General features: G+C 34.5%; 1 protein-coding gene across 1 annotated transcript in view; it reads left to right on the forward strand.

The window, feature by feature from the left end:
- NIPBL (Nipped-B homolog (Drosophila)) overlaps positions 1–18918 on the forward strand; it is a 195033-nt gene that overhangs the window by 143024 nt on the left and 33091 nt on the right. Inside the window, exons 23-32 of the mRNA XM_011944374.1 lie at positions 258–390; positions 1234–1377; positions 3501–3590; positions 4641–4855; positions 4956–5058; positions 6259–6357; positions 6452–6598; positions 8771–8905; positions 10398–10496; positions 11520–11573. Coding sequence (XP_011799764.1) covers positions 258–390; positions 1234–1377; positions 3501–3590; positions 4641–4855; positions 4956–5058; positions 6259–6357; positions 6452–6598; positions 8771–8905; positions 10398–10496; positions 11520–11573 — 1219 coding nt within the window. The remainder of the gene's footprint in view (positions 1–257; positions 391–1233; positions 1378–3500; positions 3591–4640; positions 4856–4955; positions 5059–6258; positions 6358–6451; positions 6599–8770; positions 8906–10397; positions 10497–11519; positions 11574–18918) is intronic.

The following is an 18918-nucleotide window of genomic DNA, read 5'->3' on the forward strand; positions in this document are numbered from 1 at the left end:
GTTTCACCGTGTTAGCCAGGATGGTCTCGATCTCCTGACCTCGTGGTCCGCCCATCTCGGCCTCCCAAAGTGCTGGGATTACAGGCTTGAGCCACCGTACCCGGCCCTCAAGCCATATTTTATTTAATGTACTTTTATATATCTTGTTACTAAACATAGAGAAAAGAAAACTTAGCCAACAATTTCAGTCATGTTGGTAGACAGATGACTGACATGTTGTCACCTAAATTGACATCCTTTTCATTGTTTTTGAACAGATGTGGTAGTAAGCAAGGTGAAGAAGATTACAGACCACTGTTTGAAAATTTTGTTCAAGACCTTCTTTCAACAGTCAATAAGCCTGAATGGCCAGCTGCTGAACTACTCCTTAGTTTGTTAGGGAGACTGTTGGTAAGAGTATAGCATTTAAAGATTATTAGATTACTAGAAGACAACATAATGAGGATGTACTCTGATTCACAGATGATGAATTCTTTAAAAATGTGTAAGGAAATATGAACATTGCATCTCTTTTTGCATGTGCATAACTGTACACAATATTGTCAGTACCTTGTAGAAAATGTTCGAATGTTGTGAAGTTTGGTGCTTTCATTTCATTACATAAGATAACAGTGCTTTAACAATTTTTTTTGTGGGGGGGAATGTTACATTGTTAAAAGCATCTCAACGAGTCATAAGTTACTCGTTTCAAAGCATGAAAATGATTAATGTAGACTCCTTATCATCTTTAAGAGTATTTCTACAAATACATGGCATTTTGTAATCCTCATGTAATGCAGTAGGTAAATGCAAAGAAATACTGTGACTCTCTTTATTTTTAAACTACATTTGAATTTGCACAATACACATTGTTACAAAGCTTCTGGGACCTTTTGTGGATGGGAAAATATGTTAATACTATTCTGAAACTATAATAACTTTTTATAGGCATCAGAATTCCACCCTAAGAAATTTGTATTCAGTAATACCACATTTTGTGCAAATACACAGTTGAGCCTACATATTTAAAGAGTTATGTTCTTAAGGAAGTTTAATCTGTAATTTTTTAGTCACATGAAAATGTTCAGATTCCAGAAAATCAAAAGGCAAAAATGACTTTATGGGACAGTATCACAGGGAAAAAAAAAGTTTAAATTTTAAATTATACAATTTAGATTGAGAATTTATATGATAAATTGCTATTTAAAATATATTGTTATAAATTATTAAATCAAAAACTGTTTTGATATTTAGGTTCATCAGTTCAGTAACAAGTCAACAGAGATGGCTTTAAGAGTGGCATCTCTTGATTACCTTGGAACTGTTGCTGCACGGCTGAGGAAAGATGCTGTTACAAGCAAAATGGATCAAGGATCTATAGAACGCATTTTAAAACAGGTACTAAGATACAGGATTAAAATTGTGGGAATAAATAATAGTTGTTTTCTTTGGATGTCCTTCCATTACTTTTGCATTTCATTTTGTGGATTCAAAATAAGATTTTTACTTCTAAAAGTGGACTTTTCAAAGCTCCAGTGAGAAATTTTAAGACCTGAGAATGAATTGTTTAGTCTAACAGGGACTTCTGAATGGTTCATATAAATCGTTCACTTTCTTTTTGTGAAGTACTCTTAATAATGTATAATGGTGTTTTATATTTGATTTAACATAAATTTTATTTAAGTTTTTAATTTACTGAATGGTGATTTAGCATACCCAATAAGATTGTTTTGTACTTTTAAATGTTATGTATCTTCTTATACCAAGGAGGCGTGAGGAGAGCTTTTTTATACTTTATTAGAGAGTTTTCATATGGGGGAAAAAAGTGTTTTATTGCTTTTTTTTAATGTGGATAAGGTGATAATAATAAAGTTATGTGAGAAAATTGGTGAGGAAATGATTTCTAATCCTACTGTATACAACTTCTGTTTTCATTTTTTTCTAGTCTTTTTTTATGCTCATAATCATATCCATGTTGGTAGAAATGCCTCTAATTTTTTTTTGCTATAGTTCGTGTTTTGAAATAATTTCAACCTTAGAGAAAAATTGTGGGAATATTACAAAGAACTCCCATAAAAATTTATTGCAAATTCCTCAATTATTGACAATTTACAAAATTTGCTTTATCATCTTTCAAAATATAGATGTATGTATATGCATTTATTTAAAATTTTGTTTTGAACCACTTGAAGTTGCAGACGTGATTCCCTCTTTACCCCTGAATTCTCTAATGCAGTGATTTTCAAAGTGTGATCCCCTTGACAGGTAGCACCAACATTAAAATCATCTGGGAACTAACAAGTTCATTTCTAACAAAAATACAAATTCTTAGGAACCTCCCTGGACCTACTGAATCAAAAACTCTTGGTTTAACAAGCCCTCCAGGTGATTCTAATGAGTGAATGCTGAAGCTTGGGAGCCACTGCTCAGTGTATATTTCTGCAAACAAGAGCTCTCACTTAAATATCTGTAGTACAATTATCAAAAGCAAAAAATTATCATTAATATAATATTAACATCTAGTATAATACTACGGTACCTACTCTGGTAAATTATAATTTGTTGCTGTCATTATTTTAATGCTCAAATCATCCTAGATTTGATCAATGAGAACCCTTTAAAGCTGGCTTTTATGTCCTTTTGATACGTTCCCATCATAATTTGAGGGCTTGCTGTCTAGAACAAAAAGGTGTTTCAGGCAGATCTTTTACCTTCCCTACCCTAGCACTGGGATCAGCTGTTGCTCCTAGGAATCTTGGTTCCTTTTATTGGTGAATTGTGATGTAGAAACCAAGATCTAGTTACTGGATGACTTACTGTATTTCTTAAAGTGGGCCTGGAACCTCTTATTGCCATGTATGGCTATGTTGATTATACATTGTGCAACTCAAGGGGAAGGATCATTTGTAAATTTTCATGACTCTCAACGCGTATTTCCAAAAGCAAATTCTTCCTACCTCTGAAGATTTAACACATTTTTCTGATCATTTTTATGTCAACTACCTATGAGCTCTTTTTTTAAAAAATGACATGTAGTTCATAAAAATAAAGGCTGGGTGCAGTGGCTTAAACCTATAATCTTAGGAGGGTGGACTATTTGAGATCAGGAGTTTGAGACCAGCTTGGTCAACATGGTGAAACCCTGTTTCTACTAAAAATACAAAAATTAGCCAGGCATGGTGGACCATGCGTGTAGTCACAGCTACTAGGGAGTCTGAGGCAGGAGAATTGTATGAACCCAGGAGGCAGAGGTTGAAGTGAGCCGAGATAGTGCCACTGGACTCCAGCCTGGGCAACAGGGTGAAACTCCATCTCAAAAAAAGTAAAACAAAAAAGGCAAACTTCGGCTATCAATATATAATATTTTTCAGAAATACTATTTTTCTGTTTCCTTTTAGTTACTGTGGTTGTATTTTCATTTTTAATATCAGTTTTTCCCTGAGATTTGTGTTTACAGTTAGATGATTTATAAAAGCACACCAGTAATACCTTTTTTTGTTCTTATTTGGTGTATTCTATAGGTTTCAGGAGGGGAAGATGAAATCCAACAATTGCAAAAAGCCTTGCTTGATTACTTGGATGAAAACACTGAGACTGATCCTTCACTAGTGGTAGGATTCTTTTCCCCTTTTTTGGAGATACTAAATGTTTATTTAAATTCGGTTTAAGAAAATTGGGAGGTAGCATGATGAAGAGGAAAAGTTAAGTTGTTTGGAATATTTATTTTCAAAACAAAAGGATACTTGATAATCTAAACAGAAAAGAATGCTTTGGGTTGATTTGTCGTATATGGAATTCTGGTTAAGGATACTGTACTGTCCTAAAATTGTGTGACAAGAGAAATATTTGGAAGTCTCCCCATAAGTGATCTTTGAGACTAGGCTAAGTCATTGTTCTCAGAGTAAGTATGGGCCAAGTGGTACATGAGATGATCTATAAGCCTGTAAAAATAAACTATTGGATTTTTATATATATATATTTTTTAATATAATTTTACTTTTATTTCATGTATGTTACATAATGTAACCAAAATATTAGTATAAGAGGTTCATGTACAAAATTTGTAAACTGTTATTTGAGAACATTATACATAGAGGTATTTTATTTTATTTTTTAACTGATGGGATATGTAATAGAAAGAAATGGGATACTACTAAGCTATTCAGCCAAATACTGCAGATTTTCAGTTTGTATTCAAATGAACAGATTTACAGGTGTGTCTCAGTGTTAAACTAGTTCAGTGACAGTTGTCTTGTGTGTTTCTTGGAGAACTAACATTTGAAAACAGATGAAGTCTTCTACCTTCAGCATTTTATCCAGTTGATATAAACTTTCCTAGTTGACCCATCATCTGTCTAATTTTGTCATGATATTGTCCTTGATTAAGTAGTTGATAATAGTATTCTATATTTAATACACTTGTGTTTATCAAATTATCTTGACATTAAATATTGGAACATAGTAAAATAATAAGTTTTCTAACATTTAGGATATTCTAAATTTTCTGACTTTCTTAAAATCTGTTTTTATCACATGGGAGTTGTTATAAAGTAAACTTTAATATTTGTATTCCTGTAATGTGAGCACTCCAACTTTATTACTTAACTTGGAAATCTTGTTGCTAATTTCATCAAGCTCAAGTCTGTCTAATTTCTTTCCAGTTTTCTCGTAAATTTTATATAGCTCAGTGGTTTCGAGACACGACTCTGGAAACAGAAAAAGCAATGAAATCACAAAAAGATGAAGAATCATCTGAAGGAACACATCATGCAAAGGAAATTGAGACAACTGGCCAAATTATGCATCGAGCTGAAAACCGAAAAAAGTTTCTTAGAAGCATTATCAAAACCACACCTTCTCAGTTTAGCACATTAAAGTAAGATCCAAGGAGAAAACAGTTTACATTTATCTCCTTGATATCTAGATACCTAAGTTACAAAAAAGAAAAATAAATTTTTAATGACTTTTTGTTGCAGGATGAACTCTGATACTGTGGACTATGATGATGCTTGCTTGATTGTTCGATACTTGGCCTCCATGAGGCCATTTGCCCAGAGCTTTGATATTTATTTGACACAGGTAAACTGGACAAGAATTCCTTATACAGTGATGTTGATTTTTCTGATTCTGGTTGCTTGTGAGTAGTATATAATGTCATTCATTGTTGAGTACAGTACTCAAAAGATCATAGATGTAGTGTTTGTTTTTAGATTTTGTATTAAAATGTCCGACCAGGTGCAGTGGCTCACGCCTGTAATCCCAACACTTTGGGAAGCCAAGGCAAGTGGATCACCTGAGGTCAGGAGTTCGAGACCAACCTGACCAACATGGTGAAACCCTGTCTCTACTAAAAATACAAAAATTAACCGGGCGTGGTGGCACGCATCTATAATCCCAGCTACTCGGGAGGCTGAGGCTGGAGAATCGCTTGACCCTGGGAGGTGGAAGTTGCAGTGAGCCGAGATCGTGCCATTGCACTCCAACCTAGGCAACAAGAGGGAAACTCCATCTCAAAAAAAAAGTCCTTGTTCTACATCCCTTTTACGTATTCTTGTTTTACAAATAAATTGATACATATATGTTTGTATGAATGCACACACATACGGTGTCAGTAGAGTAAGTGACATTATAAAAACATTTAACTAAATCCCAGCACTTTGGGAAGCCAAGGCAGGCAGATCACGACGTCAGGAGATCAAGACCTTCCTGGCTAACACAGTGAAACCCTGTCTCTACTAAAAATACAAAAAATTAGCTGCCGTGGTGGCACATGCCTGTAGTCCCAGCTACTCAGGAGTCTGAGGCAAGAGAATCGCTTGAACCCAGGAGACAAAGGTTGCAGGGAGCCAAGATCATGCCACTGCACTCCAGCCTGGGTGACAGAGCGAGACTCCATCCCAAAAAATAAAATAAAATAATAAAATAAAATACAAAACATTCAACTGCCAAATTATGATTTAAATGACACTAAATATCTTTGATTCAAGTTACACATAGCAAGGGTTTAGTGGGGCTACAGGTTCTGCAAATGAAGCATAACAATTAAAAAACAGGTTTAATTGGATAAAGGAAAGGCTCCAAAGTATGAACTGTACACTTAACACCTCTACTGATCTTTAACTTAAACTTTCAATCAGTAGAAAAGATCCTTTACTCATTTATATACAGATTAAAGAGAGGTAAATAATAGATTTGTTTTCTTTTGCATGTTTTCATGCTATTTTTAATTATATTTTATATATTCTAAAATTTACGAAAATGTCAATGTTTGCTTGGCAGATCCTGCGAGTTCTTGGTGAAAATGCAATTGCTGTTCGAACAAAAGCCATGAAGTGTTTGTCTGAGGTTGTTGCTGTAGACCCCAGTATTCTAGCAAGGGTAAAAAGCAAAAATGATTCTTTCTTTTCTATTCAAATTGGAATATTCACTCTATTTAGGTATAAATTGCTTTTTTTTCTTCATTTTTCTTTAGCTTGATATGCAACGAGGTGTTCATGGACGATTGATGGATAATTCAACTAGTGTCCGAGAAGCAGCAGTAGAATTACTAGGTCGATTTGTCCTTTGTCGACCTCAGCTTGCTGAACAGTATTATGATATGCTGATTGAAAGAATATTGGTATGTTTGTTTGTCATTTTTATAATGATTCATGAATATAATTTTGCCTTTCAAGTATCATGTTTTGTTTTAAAGTGTTAAGCTAGAAAAATAAATGTACCAATTATATATTTATATTGTCTAATTTCTGAACTATTGCCACTTTCTAAACAAGTACATATTTTCAAGAATAGCCCTTGCAATATCATAAAACAAATCATTGGTAATAATTGGATTCCTTTTTTCAGTTGCTATTTCTTTTTAATTACACCGTTTACAATGAGTAGATGATAGGAACCACATGGGATAGTTAAATGTTTTTGAACAAGAATCTAGAGTGATTTTATGTATATATGTATGTATGTATATATATAAACAAGAAGAATTATTTCAGTGAGAGACAAGTACAGAGTGTTGGTATCTGACAATATTTTTGGATCCCTTATGTGCATCTTGTTTCCTTAAAGCTGAGTAATGATGAGCTCAGATACCTACAAGTTAAGCCCAAAAGTTCTTTGAGGTTTAAGAGCAAACTTAAGAAGTTCTGCATACATCATGGAATTCTCTGGCTCTGAAGCATCTCTCTGAAAAATAAAAGGAAACATTGGCATTAGGAAATATCTGTGGAATCTCCACACTACCCACTGCAGGCATATTGACTTACTGTAGAACTCAACATAGATGCACTGGTGCACAAAATCAAGTATTACCTCAATGACAAGAGTTTATTTTGTCACCCTTGGCCTAGTATCAGAACATTGTGTGACAGAAGTATAGAGTAATTTTTAGCTTCAACTAGGCATAAATTTTAGTTAAGAAACAAATAATTTAGAGAAAGGCTGGAAAATTTTTTTTCCTTCTTAGGGTTTCCATCACAGGATTCCCAAATATCTAATGAACTCTGGTATTGGTAACCCTAGTAAAATATCCTAAAATATTTTGGGAATTGCTAAAATCACATAATGGAGATTAATAACTTTACACACTACATGTCTGATGCTTTTTATTTTTAAAACTCTAAATATGAAAGTTTGTTAAAGAAAAATAGTACAGTGAACACCCTTGTACCTACCTCCATACTTCATCTGTACTTTCTGCTAAATTATTTTAAGTCAAACATTTTTTACTACTTTTCTTGTGAACACTTCAGTTTGAATCACCAAAAAAATGATACTGTGCTGTATAAACAAAACCATTATCTCACCCACATTAATACTCTCTAATATCATCTGAATACTAGTTCTTAGATCCTCCGTTGTCCTAAAAATGTTTTTTCATTCTTCTTTTTTAAGAATCAGAATTCAGTCAAAGGTAATATGTTGTATTTGGGGGTCATGTCTTCAAATTGAAGACTATATTCTTCTTTTTTTTTCCTTTTTTACATACTTCCCATATGACATTGACTGATTAAAAAGGCCTGATCCTTTGTTACCTTCCCGTGCTTTGTTTAATTTAACTTGTGTTTTGTATCTCTTATAAACCGTAAGATAGGCCAGGTGCAGTGCCTCATGCCTGTAATCCCAGCTCTTTGGGAGGCTGAGGCAGGTGGATCACCCAAGATCAGGAGTTTGAGACCAGCCTGGCCAACATGGTGAAACACTGTTTCTACTAAAAATACAAAAATTAGGTAGGCATGGTAGTATGCGCCTGTAATCCCAGCTACCTGGGAGGCTGAAGCAAGAGAATCACTTGAGCCTGGGAGGCAGAGGTTGCAGTGAGCTGAGATCGTACCATTGTACCCCAGCCTGGGTGACAAGAGCAAAACTCCGTCTCAAAAAAAAAAGAAATAACCATAAGATAATGCCAAAGGTTTGATTAGATTCAGGTTAAACAATTTTATGAAGTCACTTTATAAGTGATACTTCGTGTGCTGTTTAAGTGCCAGACACTATATTAAAGCTTATGTTTGTTTTCTCATTTAATTTTTACAAGTGTATACTTCTAGTCTTGTGTCCAGGGCTTAACTATAAAATATGTTTCTATATATTAGATATCATACTTTAAAAGTAAAGACAATATAATAAAATAACGCATTTATAGTAGCAGTAAGAAAGCATGTAAAGAGCAAATATGTCAAATGTGTTTATCATGTTAACAAATAGCGAACATACTGCGTGTGGATACGTATTTTCTAATTTCACGTGTAAGGCATCTCACTTTTTCTGACACTTAAAAATACCTTTCTGTTTTTAGGATACTGGTATCAGTGTCAGGAAAAGAGTAATAAAGATTCTCAGAGACATTTGTATTGAACAGCCAACATTTCCAAAAATCACAGAAATGTGTGTAAAAATGATTCGCAGAGTCAATGATGAAGAGGGCATTAAGGTAATGTTGACTTTTAAATTTATTTTTCATTAATGTTTAAAATAAGTTAAATGTTTATTGCACCTAAATGTTGATTTTAAATATATCCAAAAACTTTACAGTGAATCATCGTTTTTAGTTTATAAACTTAAGAAAAATACTTTAATACTTTTTTGTTTCTAGATTTTTATTTTAATTATTATAATCTGATCTTAACCAACCAGTTCCACAATGGTAATATCTATTTAAAACTGGCCATAGTAGCTCATGCCTATAATCCCAGCACTTTGGGAGGCCAAGGCAGGAGAATGGCTTGTTGAAGATCAGCCTGGGCAACGTAGTAAGAATCCTATTTCTATAAAAAATAAAATAATGTAAATAATTTTTAAAAATTTCGCCAAACATAGTAGAGCATGCTTGTAGTTCCAGCTACACTAGAGACTGACACAGGAAGATTACTTGAGCCCAGGAATTCAAGGCTACAGTGAGCTATAATCTTGCTGCTGCACTTCTGCCTGGGCAACAGAGTGAGACTCCATCTCAAAAAATGTGCATGTGTGTGTTAATTGACTTATTGATTGCTATTATAGAGATTGGATTATATTCAAAGGTTTCTCACGGATTATTTTAATTTTCAAATGTTATGTTTTTACTTTTCTAAATTATTAGATAAATACTTTGTTTCATTATGTTAAGTGAAATAAGCCAGGCACAGAAAATAGCGCATATTTTCACTCATATGTGGAAGCTTAAAAAAAATTTATCTCATAGGATAGAGAATAGAATGATGGTTAGCAGAGGGAGGGAAGGGTTGTGAGGAGTTGAATAAAGACGGGTTGGTTCACGGTTATCAAAAATACACCTAGAAGGAATAAAATTTAGTATTCAGGAGCGCAATAGGGTAACTATAGTTAACAATAATTTATTGTACATTTCAAAATAACTAGAAGAGTGGAAATGGAATGTTCCTAACACAAAGAAATGATAAATGCTTGAGGTGATGGATACCCCAGTTACCCTGATTTGATCATTATACATTGTATGCTTGTATCAAAAGTTCAAATATACTTCATAAATGTGTACAGCTATTATGTATACATAAAAAAAATTTTAGTCCTAAATTCTTTAGTAAATGTACATTTATATGTAATAATATATATAATTGTTCCTTTTTTTAAGTTTAGCAAACACTGTAACAACAACTTCTCCAAAAGCAGTAAATACATTTTTTAGTTTGATCATAAACATTTGAGTGTATAGTATGAAGAAGTTCCAGGCTAGGGATAGTATCACCCATTCATATTGTTTAAAATCTTTACCAAATTGAAAAATTTTATAGTTTTGAGAAATTGGTAGTTTTAGAAAAAACTGAGGAAATTAATACCAGAAATTCCTGGCAATTTCTGTTTTGATTAGTTATTTATAGCTTTGTGTTGGGCCTAATGATAATTTGGAATTGTGAAATTGCCATATTTGTTATAATTAGTTAATTTGAAATTTCTCTTTCTTCTAGAAATTAGTAAATGAAACATTCCAGAAACTCTGGTTTACTCCAACTCCACACAATGACAAAGAAGCAATGACAAGGAAAATTTTAAACATTACCGATGTGGTAAGAAGGACTGGAACAAGGGTGTGGTCACTGTTGATCCAGACCTAATTGAGGCCTACGTGTCTTACGAAGGAAGAGACAATAATGAGATATATCATTAATCTTGACATTTCGTACTGCTGCCTTTACTTTATATTTCTGGAGATGCTCAAGGGATGCAAGTAACATGTCGTTGATGTTTACGTATAGCCCTACTTCTTGGCATTAATTGATGTAAACACTGATACTGAGATTTTCCTATTCCTCCAGCAATTAAAAACAGGGAGGGAAAGGAGAAATGGAAGAACAGATACAATCACCCAAGGGTAATAATCTGCAAAGATAGTAATGCCTACTTTTCTCAGAAATTATGAATATGGATTAGCTAAATTTTTTTATTATGCATAAGCTATACATTTTGTGTTTTTAATATAAGAAATTTTTGCCAGTCACAGTGGCATATGCCTATAATCCCAGCTGCCCAAGAGTCTGAGACCGGGGATCAAGAGATCCTTGAACCAGGAGTTCAAAGCTGCAGTATACTGTAATCATGCCTGTGAATAGGCGCTACACTCCAGCCTGGGCAATATAATAGCAAGAGCCCTCAAAAAAAAAAAAAAAAAAATGCTGTTTATTCAATTACATCATCTTGTAAATTTCTATTGATGTCTTTAAAATGTGCCATCTAGAAGGGTAATAAGAAATAAATATTTTTGTTCTTAATGTTTAAGATATTACAGATTTTCCTCACAGACTATAGTTCAAGTTATTGTGCCATTTTAAACTTGTGCCACTTTAAACATTTAGTGCCATATTAAACTTCAATACATTAAACTAATTTCTTCAATGTTTTCCAAGATATTTTTAGAATAAAGTTCTATAACATTAGTAAATAGTTGTGTTACTGAAAAAATAGTTTACTTTAAAAATGAACTTTTAAATTGAGAGAATTGAAACATGTTTCAGGCTAAAGCATAACAAAAGTGTATTTTATTCAGATTTTTAAATATATTTCTAACTTTGATACTTTTCATCACCCCTTAGGTTGCAGCATGCAGAGATACTGGATATGACTGGTTTGAGCAACTCCTTCAAAATGTGAGTGTTCTTTTGACTCCTGGTAACATAAAATTTAATAGGTTAGGTTTTTTTTTGTTTTGTTTTGTTTGACTACGATTTAAAAGAACCTTTTGAGTTCTTTTGGTAGGGAAAATTTATTTCAATATGTTAGGCTGGATGATTTTGTTAATTTCTCTAATTCAGCTGCCTGGTTTTTTTGTTTGTTTGTTTTTTGAGACGGAGTCTCGCTCTCTCACTGTCGCCCAGGCTGGAGTGCAGTGGCACAATCTTGGTTCACTTCAACCTCCACCTCCTGGGTTCAAGCAATTCTCCTGCCTCAGACTCCAGAGTAGCTAGGATTACAGGTGTCCGCCACCACGCCCGGCTAATTTTTGTATTTTTAGTAGAGACGGGGTTTCACCATGTTGGCAAGGCTGGTCTCAAACTCCTGACCTCAGGTGATCTGCCTGCCTCGGCCTCCCAAAGTGCTGGGATTATAGGCGTGAGCTACTACACCTGGCCTTCAGTTGCCTATTATAGAAGTAAGTTTTCTGAATCATTAACTAAAATTCTATCTTACTTTCTTTCCAGATAATTTTTTTCTTTAATCTCTGTAAATAATAGATGCAAGATTTATAAATGGATCAATATATTGCATTAAAAATATAATTACATGATTTAGTATGTTATGCACAGAATTTCCTTTAGTAGTACAGAATCAAACCACAACTAGTGGTTTTTTTTAAGTTTCATAAATAGAAATGTTTATCTCCCTGTGAGTTGTTAAATTTTTTATTTTAGAAAATTTCACATAGGCAGAAATATCCATCACTCAGCTTCAAAAATTATCAGCATTTTCACCGCCTTGTTATAGCTATCCTTCCCCTATCTGGTTTTCTCCTTTTCTTTCTTTCTTCCTTTGTTTTCCATAATCCTTTTTTTTTTTTTTTTTTTGGGAGATGGAATCTCACTCTGTCGCCCAAACTGGAGTGCAGTGGCACCATCTCAGCCAGCTCACTGCAACCTCTGCCTCCCGAGTTCAAGGGATTCTCCTACCTCAGCCTCCCAAGTAGCTGGGGTTACAGGCACTTGCCACCACACCCAGCTAATTTTTGTATTTTTAGTAGAGATGAAGTTTCACCGTGTTGGCCAGGCTGGTCTCAAACTCCTGACCTCAGGTGATCTGCCCACCTCGGCCTCCCCAAGTGCTGAGATTACAGGCATGAGCTACCATGCCCAGCCTGTAATACTTTTAAAACAAATGCCAAACTTTATATTATCTCACTCATAGATACTTTAGCATCTATCTATCTCTAGCAGATAATGGCTTAAAAAAAAAAAATTATCATTTATATCAAAATAGTAATGCATGTTTCCATAACTAATACCTATTCAGCGTTCATATTTTCCTGTCTCAAAAATGTATTTTTATAGTTGGTTTGCAGTTGCTTTGGTTGATATACTCTTAAGTCTCTTACAATAGTTTGCCCCTTAACTCCCTTTTCTCATGCCACTTGTATGTTTTTCTGTAGAATCTCCCACATTCTGGATTTAATAGGTCACTTTTTTTCTGATGTCATTTAAGTTGTTCCTCCATCCACCAGTTTTCAAGTAAACTCTTAGTGAAATCTAGAGGCTTAATATGATTAAAGTTCAATTTTTAATCTGGGAGACAAATACCTCATAGGTGGTGGTGAATATTATTGCATCACAGCAGGAAGCACATGTCTAGTTATCCCATTTTCAGTGATTGATCTTCGATGAATTTAAGTGATGATATACAGTCATGTAACCTCCAACACAATGAACATAGAGGATATTACCCTAAAAAACTTCCTCATGCCTTTTTGCAGTTGATCCTCTCTTCCTGGCCCTAGAAAACTGTTGATCTACTTTTTGTCACTACAGTTGTACCTTTTTAGAAGTTCATATCAATGGAATCATACAGTCTGCAATCTTGTGTTTGACTTTTTAAACTTAGAATGTTGATTCATTCTTGTTGCTAATATATTAATATACCTTTTTATTGCTGAGTAGTTTCAATGGCATGGATATATCATAATTTCATTATTCACCATTTTGTGGACTTTTGGGTTCTTTCCAGTTTGGGGGTGTTACGAATAATGCTACTGTGAATATTGGTGTATAAGGTTTTATGCAGTTGTATGTTTTCATTTATCTTGGGTAAATTCCTAGGAATGTGATTACAGGGTCATATGGTGAGTGAGAAACTGTCAAAATGTTTTTCCAAAATTACTAAACCATTTTTAATTTCCACTATCAGGGTGTGAAAGTTCCAGTTGCTCCACATCCTCATCAATTCTCGTTATTGTCAGTCTTTTTTAAAAAACTTTAGCCATTTTGGTGTGATGGTAAAAGTAGTACATTACTTTCTTAAGATGTCTTTTTTAAAAAACCTTCATGGTGTTTTCAATGTGTAAATCTTAGACTGTCTTCTTAAATCATCTTTCATTTCATATTTTTACATGATATATTTGGCATCATTTCTTTCCTAAATCAAATAATTAGCTCTGTATCACAGAGCCTTATGACCACCTTAGTTAAGTTTATGTCAGCCATCCCAAAAGGTACATCATGTTTTCTAAAAGGCTCTAAATCATGTATTTCGTTTGATAGTTACTATAAATAATCAAGTAAGAATTCAGTGTAACTATCAGAAATGTCACTATTTAGGATTACTAAAAATAATCTAAAATAATATCCTTCTGTATTAGCAAATTAGAAGCAGAAGGGACATGACCATTTTTATAATCTCTTAGCAATGATAGTTTTACTTGTACATTCTTTGTATCTTTATTCTCTAGTCCCATTTATTTAGTTAGTAAGTTAGTTTATTCATCCTATTCATGCTCCCTATTCTATGCTTTCCTACTTTAGTTTCTGCCAACAACTTAGTTTACCAATGATACTATAACTTTGTGATATATTTACTTATACTAGCAGAGTTTGCTTTAGTGAAAGAAAACAAACTCAAATGTATATATCTATACACATACACATACACATATATATATGACAGAAACATAACTCCTGTGAGCAATTATAACGTGTATGCATAAATGTTAAGAGAAGCTAGGAAGGATATAAAGAATGGACTGCTGTAGTTATTACAAATTCTTGAGTCCAGAATAATTGACATGCTTACTGTTTTTACATGAGCACATATACATGCATTGCATTCAGTCCAATTTCAGATATTTCTAATTTTTATTTTTGGATTGGGTTTTGGGGGTTTTGTTGTTCTTGATTGTTTTTTGTAGATCATTGACTCTCCCCAATTATTGAATATGTTTTTCTAGGGAAACTTGAAGTACTACTGAAATAGCTTCAAATTCCCACATGTACTAAACTCTGTTCGTTGTCTAAATAATTATGTTAGTATATCTTTTTTTTTTTTTGGAGACAGAGTCTTGCTCTGTCATGCAGGCTGGAGTGCAGTGGCACCATCATGTCCCACTGTGACCTCAACGTCCCTGGCTCAAGCAGTCCTTTGTCTTCAGCCTCCCATTTAGCTGGAACCACAGGCATGCCCTACCATGTTTAGCCTCTTTGCTTTTTTTTTTTTTTTTTTTTTTTGAGACAGGATGTCACTGTATTACTCAAGCTTAGTATATCTTTTTTGTTTTTGTTTTTGTTTTTGTTTTTGAGGCGGAGTTTCACTCTTGTCGCCCAGGGTGGAATGCAGTGGTGTGATCTCCGCTCACTGCAACCTCCACCTCCTGGGTTCAAGCAATTCTCTTGCCTCAGCCTCCTGAGTAGCTGGAATTACAGGCACCCACCACCATGTCCAGCTACTTTTATTGTATTAGTAGAGATGGGGTTTCACCATGTTGACCAGGCTGGTCTTGAACTCCTGACCTCAGGTGATCTGCCCGCCTTGGCCTCCCAAAGTGCTGAGATTACAGTCTCAAGCCACCGTGCCCGGCCAGTGTATCATTTTTAAATGTATGGTGCTATCATTCCTTTATAACCTTTAACAAATCATAGTTTTTTGGCATTTTTCAGTAGGATGTGGAAGAATAACTTCTGTCATGAAGGTCCTCACATTTTTTTTTATTTCTAAAATGTACTCCAGTTAGTTTAAACCACTACCATAAATTGAGTAGCTCTTCATGACAGTCTTCTTCAAAAAACACATCCATAGCCCTGTGATGGGTACACAAAAATTAAATAGATTTTACAATGCCATTCATTTGACTTATTTATGATCTAAGACTGACCCTTTTTTAGTTTGTAAGGAAAATACAGGCAATGAAAAACAGTTAAGGGTTACCCATGTTTCATCTGTTCCTGTCCTTTGTAATCCAGAGCAAGATCTTTCTGAGTTTACAATGAAATATTTTATTTCTATCAACCAGTGAATGGATAAACTATGATGATTCCATACAATTTAATAGTAGTCCACATCAAAAAAGAACAGACTATCAAAACGTACAGCAACATAAATAATGAAAACATTGTGCAGAGTAAAAGAAGCCTTACATAGAAGAGTACATACTATAATTCCATTTATACAAAATTCTAGGAGATGTAAAGCTAATCTATACTGGAAAAAATCAGAAGAGTGGCTGCAGAGAGCTGGGGATTGACTGGGAAAGGACATGAGGGAACTTTCAGGGATGATAGTCGTCGTCTCTATCAGTGGTTCTAAAAGTTACCAGCATTACCTGGGGATTTATTAGAAATGCAAATTCTCAGGCCCTACTCCAGACTTAATTCATCAGTGACTCTGAGGGTAGAGCCCATAATTCTGTATTTTAACAGTCTCTCTCCAGATGATTCAGATATAAGTTAAAGATTGAGAACAACTGTTCTGTATCTTGGTGAACTTGAGTTACAATGGTAAATGCATTTGACAAAACTGAGCAAATGTACACTAAAAATTTGTGCATTTTATTGCATGTACGTTTTATCTCAAGGAAAAAATGGGGAGTATACTGAAGTCTCCAGTTTACTTTGAAATGCATTGGAAGTAAAATGGATATAGGTGTGTGTGTATGCATATGCATACATGTATACACACATGTGTGTGTGTGTGTGTGTGTGTGTGTGTGTGCTCATCCCAGCAGAATAAAGTCTTAAAGGCAGGATCCTGGAGCCAGGCTCAGTAGCTTGCACACAGAATCCCAGCCTCTCAGAAGGTTGAGGCAGGAGGATCATTTGAAGCCTGGAGTTTTAGACCAGCCTGGACAACATACTGAGAACCCCCATCTCTAAAAAACATAAATAAATAAAATTAGCTGAGCATTGTGGCCTGTACCTGTAGATCCAGCTACTTGGGAGGCAGAGGCAGGAGGATCACTTGAGCACACATGGGATTTTTAGGGTGCAGTGAACTGTGATTATGCAACTGCACTTTCTTCTGGGGAACAGAGTGAGACCCTGTCTCACACATAAAAAATGTTTTTAATGGTAGAATCTAGATGATGGTGGTTAGAGAGTGTTCATGATAAAACTTTTTTCAACTCTTTTGTATGGCTGAAGTTTTTCATAATAAAATATTAAGATGGTGTAAAAATGTACCTATATCACTGGGAATGTTGGTACCTTTAAAAGGTTTTTTTTTTTTTTTTTTTTTAATTATACTTTAAGTTCTAGGGTACATGTGCATAACGTGCAGGTTTGTTACATATGTATACTTGTGCCATGTTGGTGTGCTGCACCCATCAACTCGTCAGCACCCATCAATTCATCATTTATATCAGGTATAACTCCCCAATGCAATCCCTCCCCCCTCCCCCCTCCCCATGATAAGCCCAGTGTGTGATGTTCCCCTTCCCGAGTCCAAGTGATCTCATTGTTCAGTTCCCACCTATGAGTGAGAACATGCGGTGTTTGGTTTTCTCTTCTTGTGATAGTTTGCTAAGAATGATGGTTTCCAGCTGCATCCATGTCCCTACAAAGGACGCAAACTCGTCCTTTTTTATGGCTGCATAGTATTCCATGGTGTATATGTGCCACATTTTCTTAATCCAGTCTGTCACAGATGGACATTTGGGTTGATTCCAAGTCTTTGCTATTGTGAATAGTGCCGCAATAAACATACGTGTGCATGTGTCTTTGTAGTAGAATAATTTATAATCCTTTGGGTATATACCCAGTAGTGGGATGGCTGGGTCATATGGTACATCTAGTTCTAGATCCTTGAGGAATCGCCATACTGTTTTCCATAATGGTTGAACTAGTTTACAATCCCACCAACAGTGTAAAAGTGTTCCTATTTCTCCACATCCTCTCCAACGCTTGTTGTTTACTGATTTTTTAATGATGGCCATTCTAACTGGTGTGAGATGGTATCTCATTGTGGTTTTGATTTGCATTTCTCTGATGGCGAGTGATGATGAGCATTTTTTAAAAGGTATTTTTTAAATGAGCAAACTAAATTATACTTTAAAACAATTTATGCACCTTGATTAGTTCTTTTATATTATGAGTGCATGGCTAATATATGTGTGTAGATTAACATTAAAGTAGAAGAAATCATTTCAGAGTGGGCAAGAAAAAATTTTGATAAAATTCAATATCCTTGAATGATTACTTATAATAAACGAGGATAAAATGTAAATTCCTTAATCTGACAGATAAAACTACAAAACCTAAAATGAAAATAATGCAAAATGGGAAACTGAGAGCTTTCTTCAAAATCATGAATAAAAAAATTTAAATATGTCAAGGTGATTGTGAAATGTATATGGAAAAGCAGAGAAAAGGTAAAAATAAATAATTTCTGTAAAAGCTGGAACACTGACTTGCCTTACAAAATATCAAGACTTATTTTCAAAGATACATTACATAATTAACAGCAGTAATAAGTAGATCAGTACTAAACAGAACAATGGAACAGGATAGAGAGCCCAGAAAACAGGCTTACACAAATAGAATATGCTTGCTAGAAAATGGAAGTGGCACTGCAGATGATGGAGAAAAGATAGACTGTTTAGTAAATGGAGTTGGGCTATTTGACTGTCCATAAGAATTAAAAAAAAAAAAAGATTCCTACTTCAGCTGAAAAATCAACTCCATATAGATTAAAGGAGAACTTTAAAACTTTTAGAATAAAATATAGGAGAAAAAAATTTTTTAATTATATATATATAATGGAGTTTTGCTCTTTTTGCACCGGCTGCAGTGCAATGGCTCAATCTCAGCTCACTGCAACCTCTGCTCCCAGGTTCAAGTGATTCTCCTTCTTCAGTCTCCCGAGTAGCTGGGATTACAGGTGCCCACCACCACGCCCTGCTAATTTTTCTTTTCTTTTTTTTTTTTTTTTTTTGTATTTTTAGTAGAGACGGGGTTTCACCATGTTGGCAAGGCTGGTCTCAAACTCCTGACCTCAGGTGATCTGCCTGCCTCGGCCTCCCAA

The sequence above is a fragment of the Colobus angolensis genome, unplaced genomic scaffold (assembly GCF_000951035.1).
Source record: "Colobus angolensis palliatus isolate OR3802 unplaced genomic scaffold, Cang.pa_1.0 Scaffold230, whole genome shotgun sequence".
NCBI classification, from domain to species: Eukaryota; Metazoa; Chordata; class Mammalia; order Primates; family Cercopithecidae; genus Colobus; species Colobus angolensis.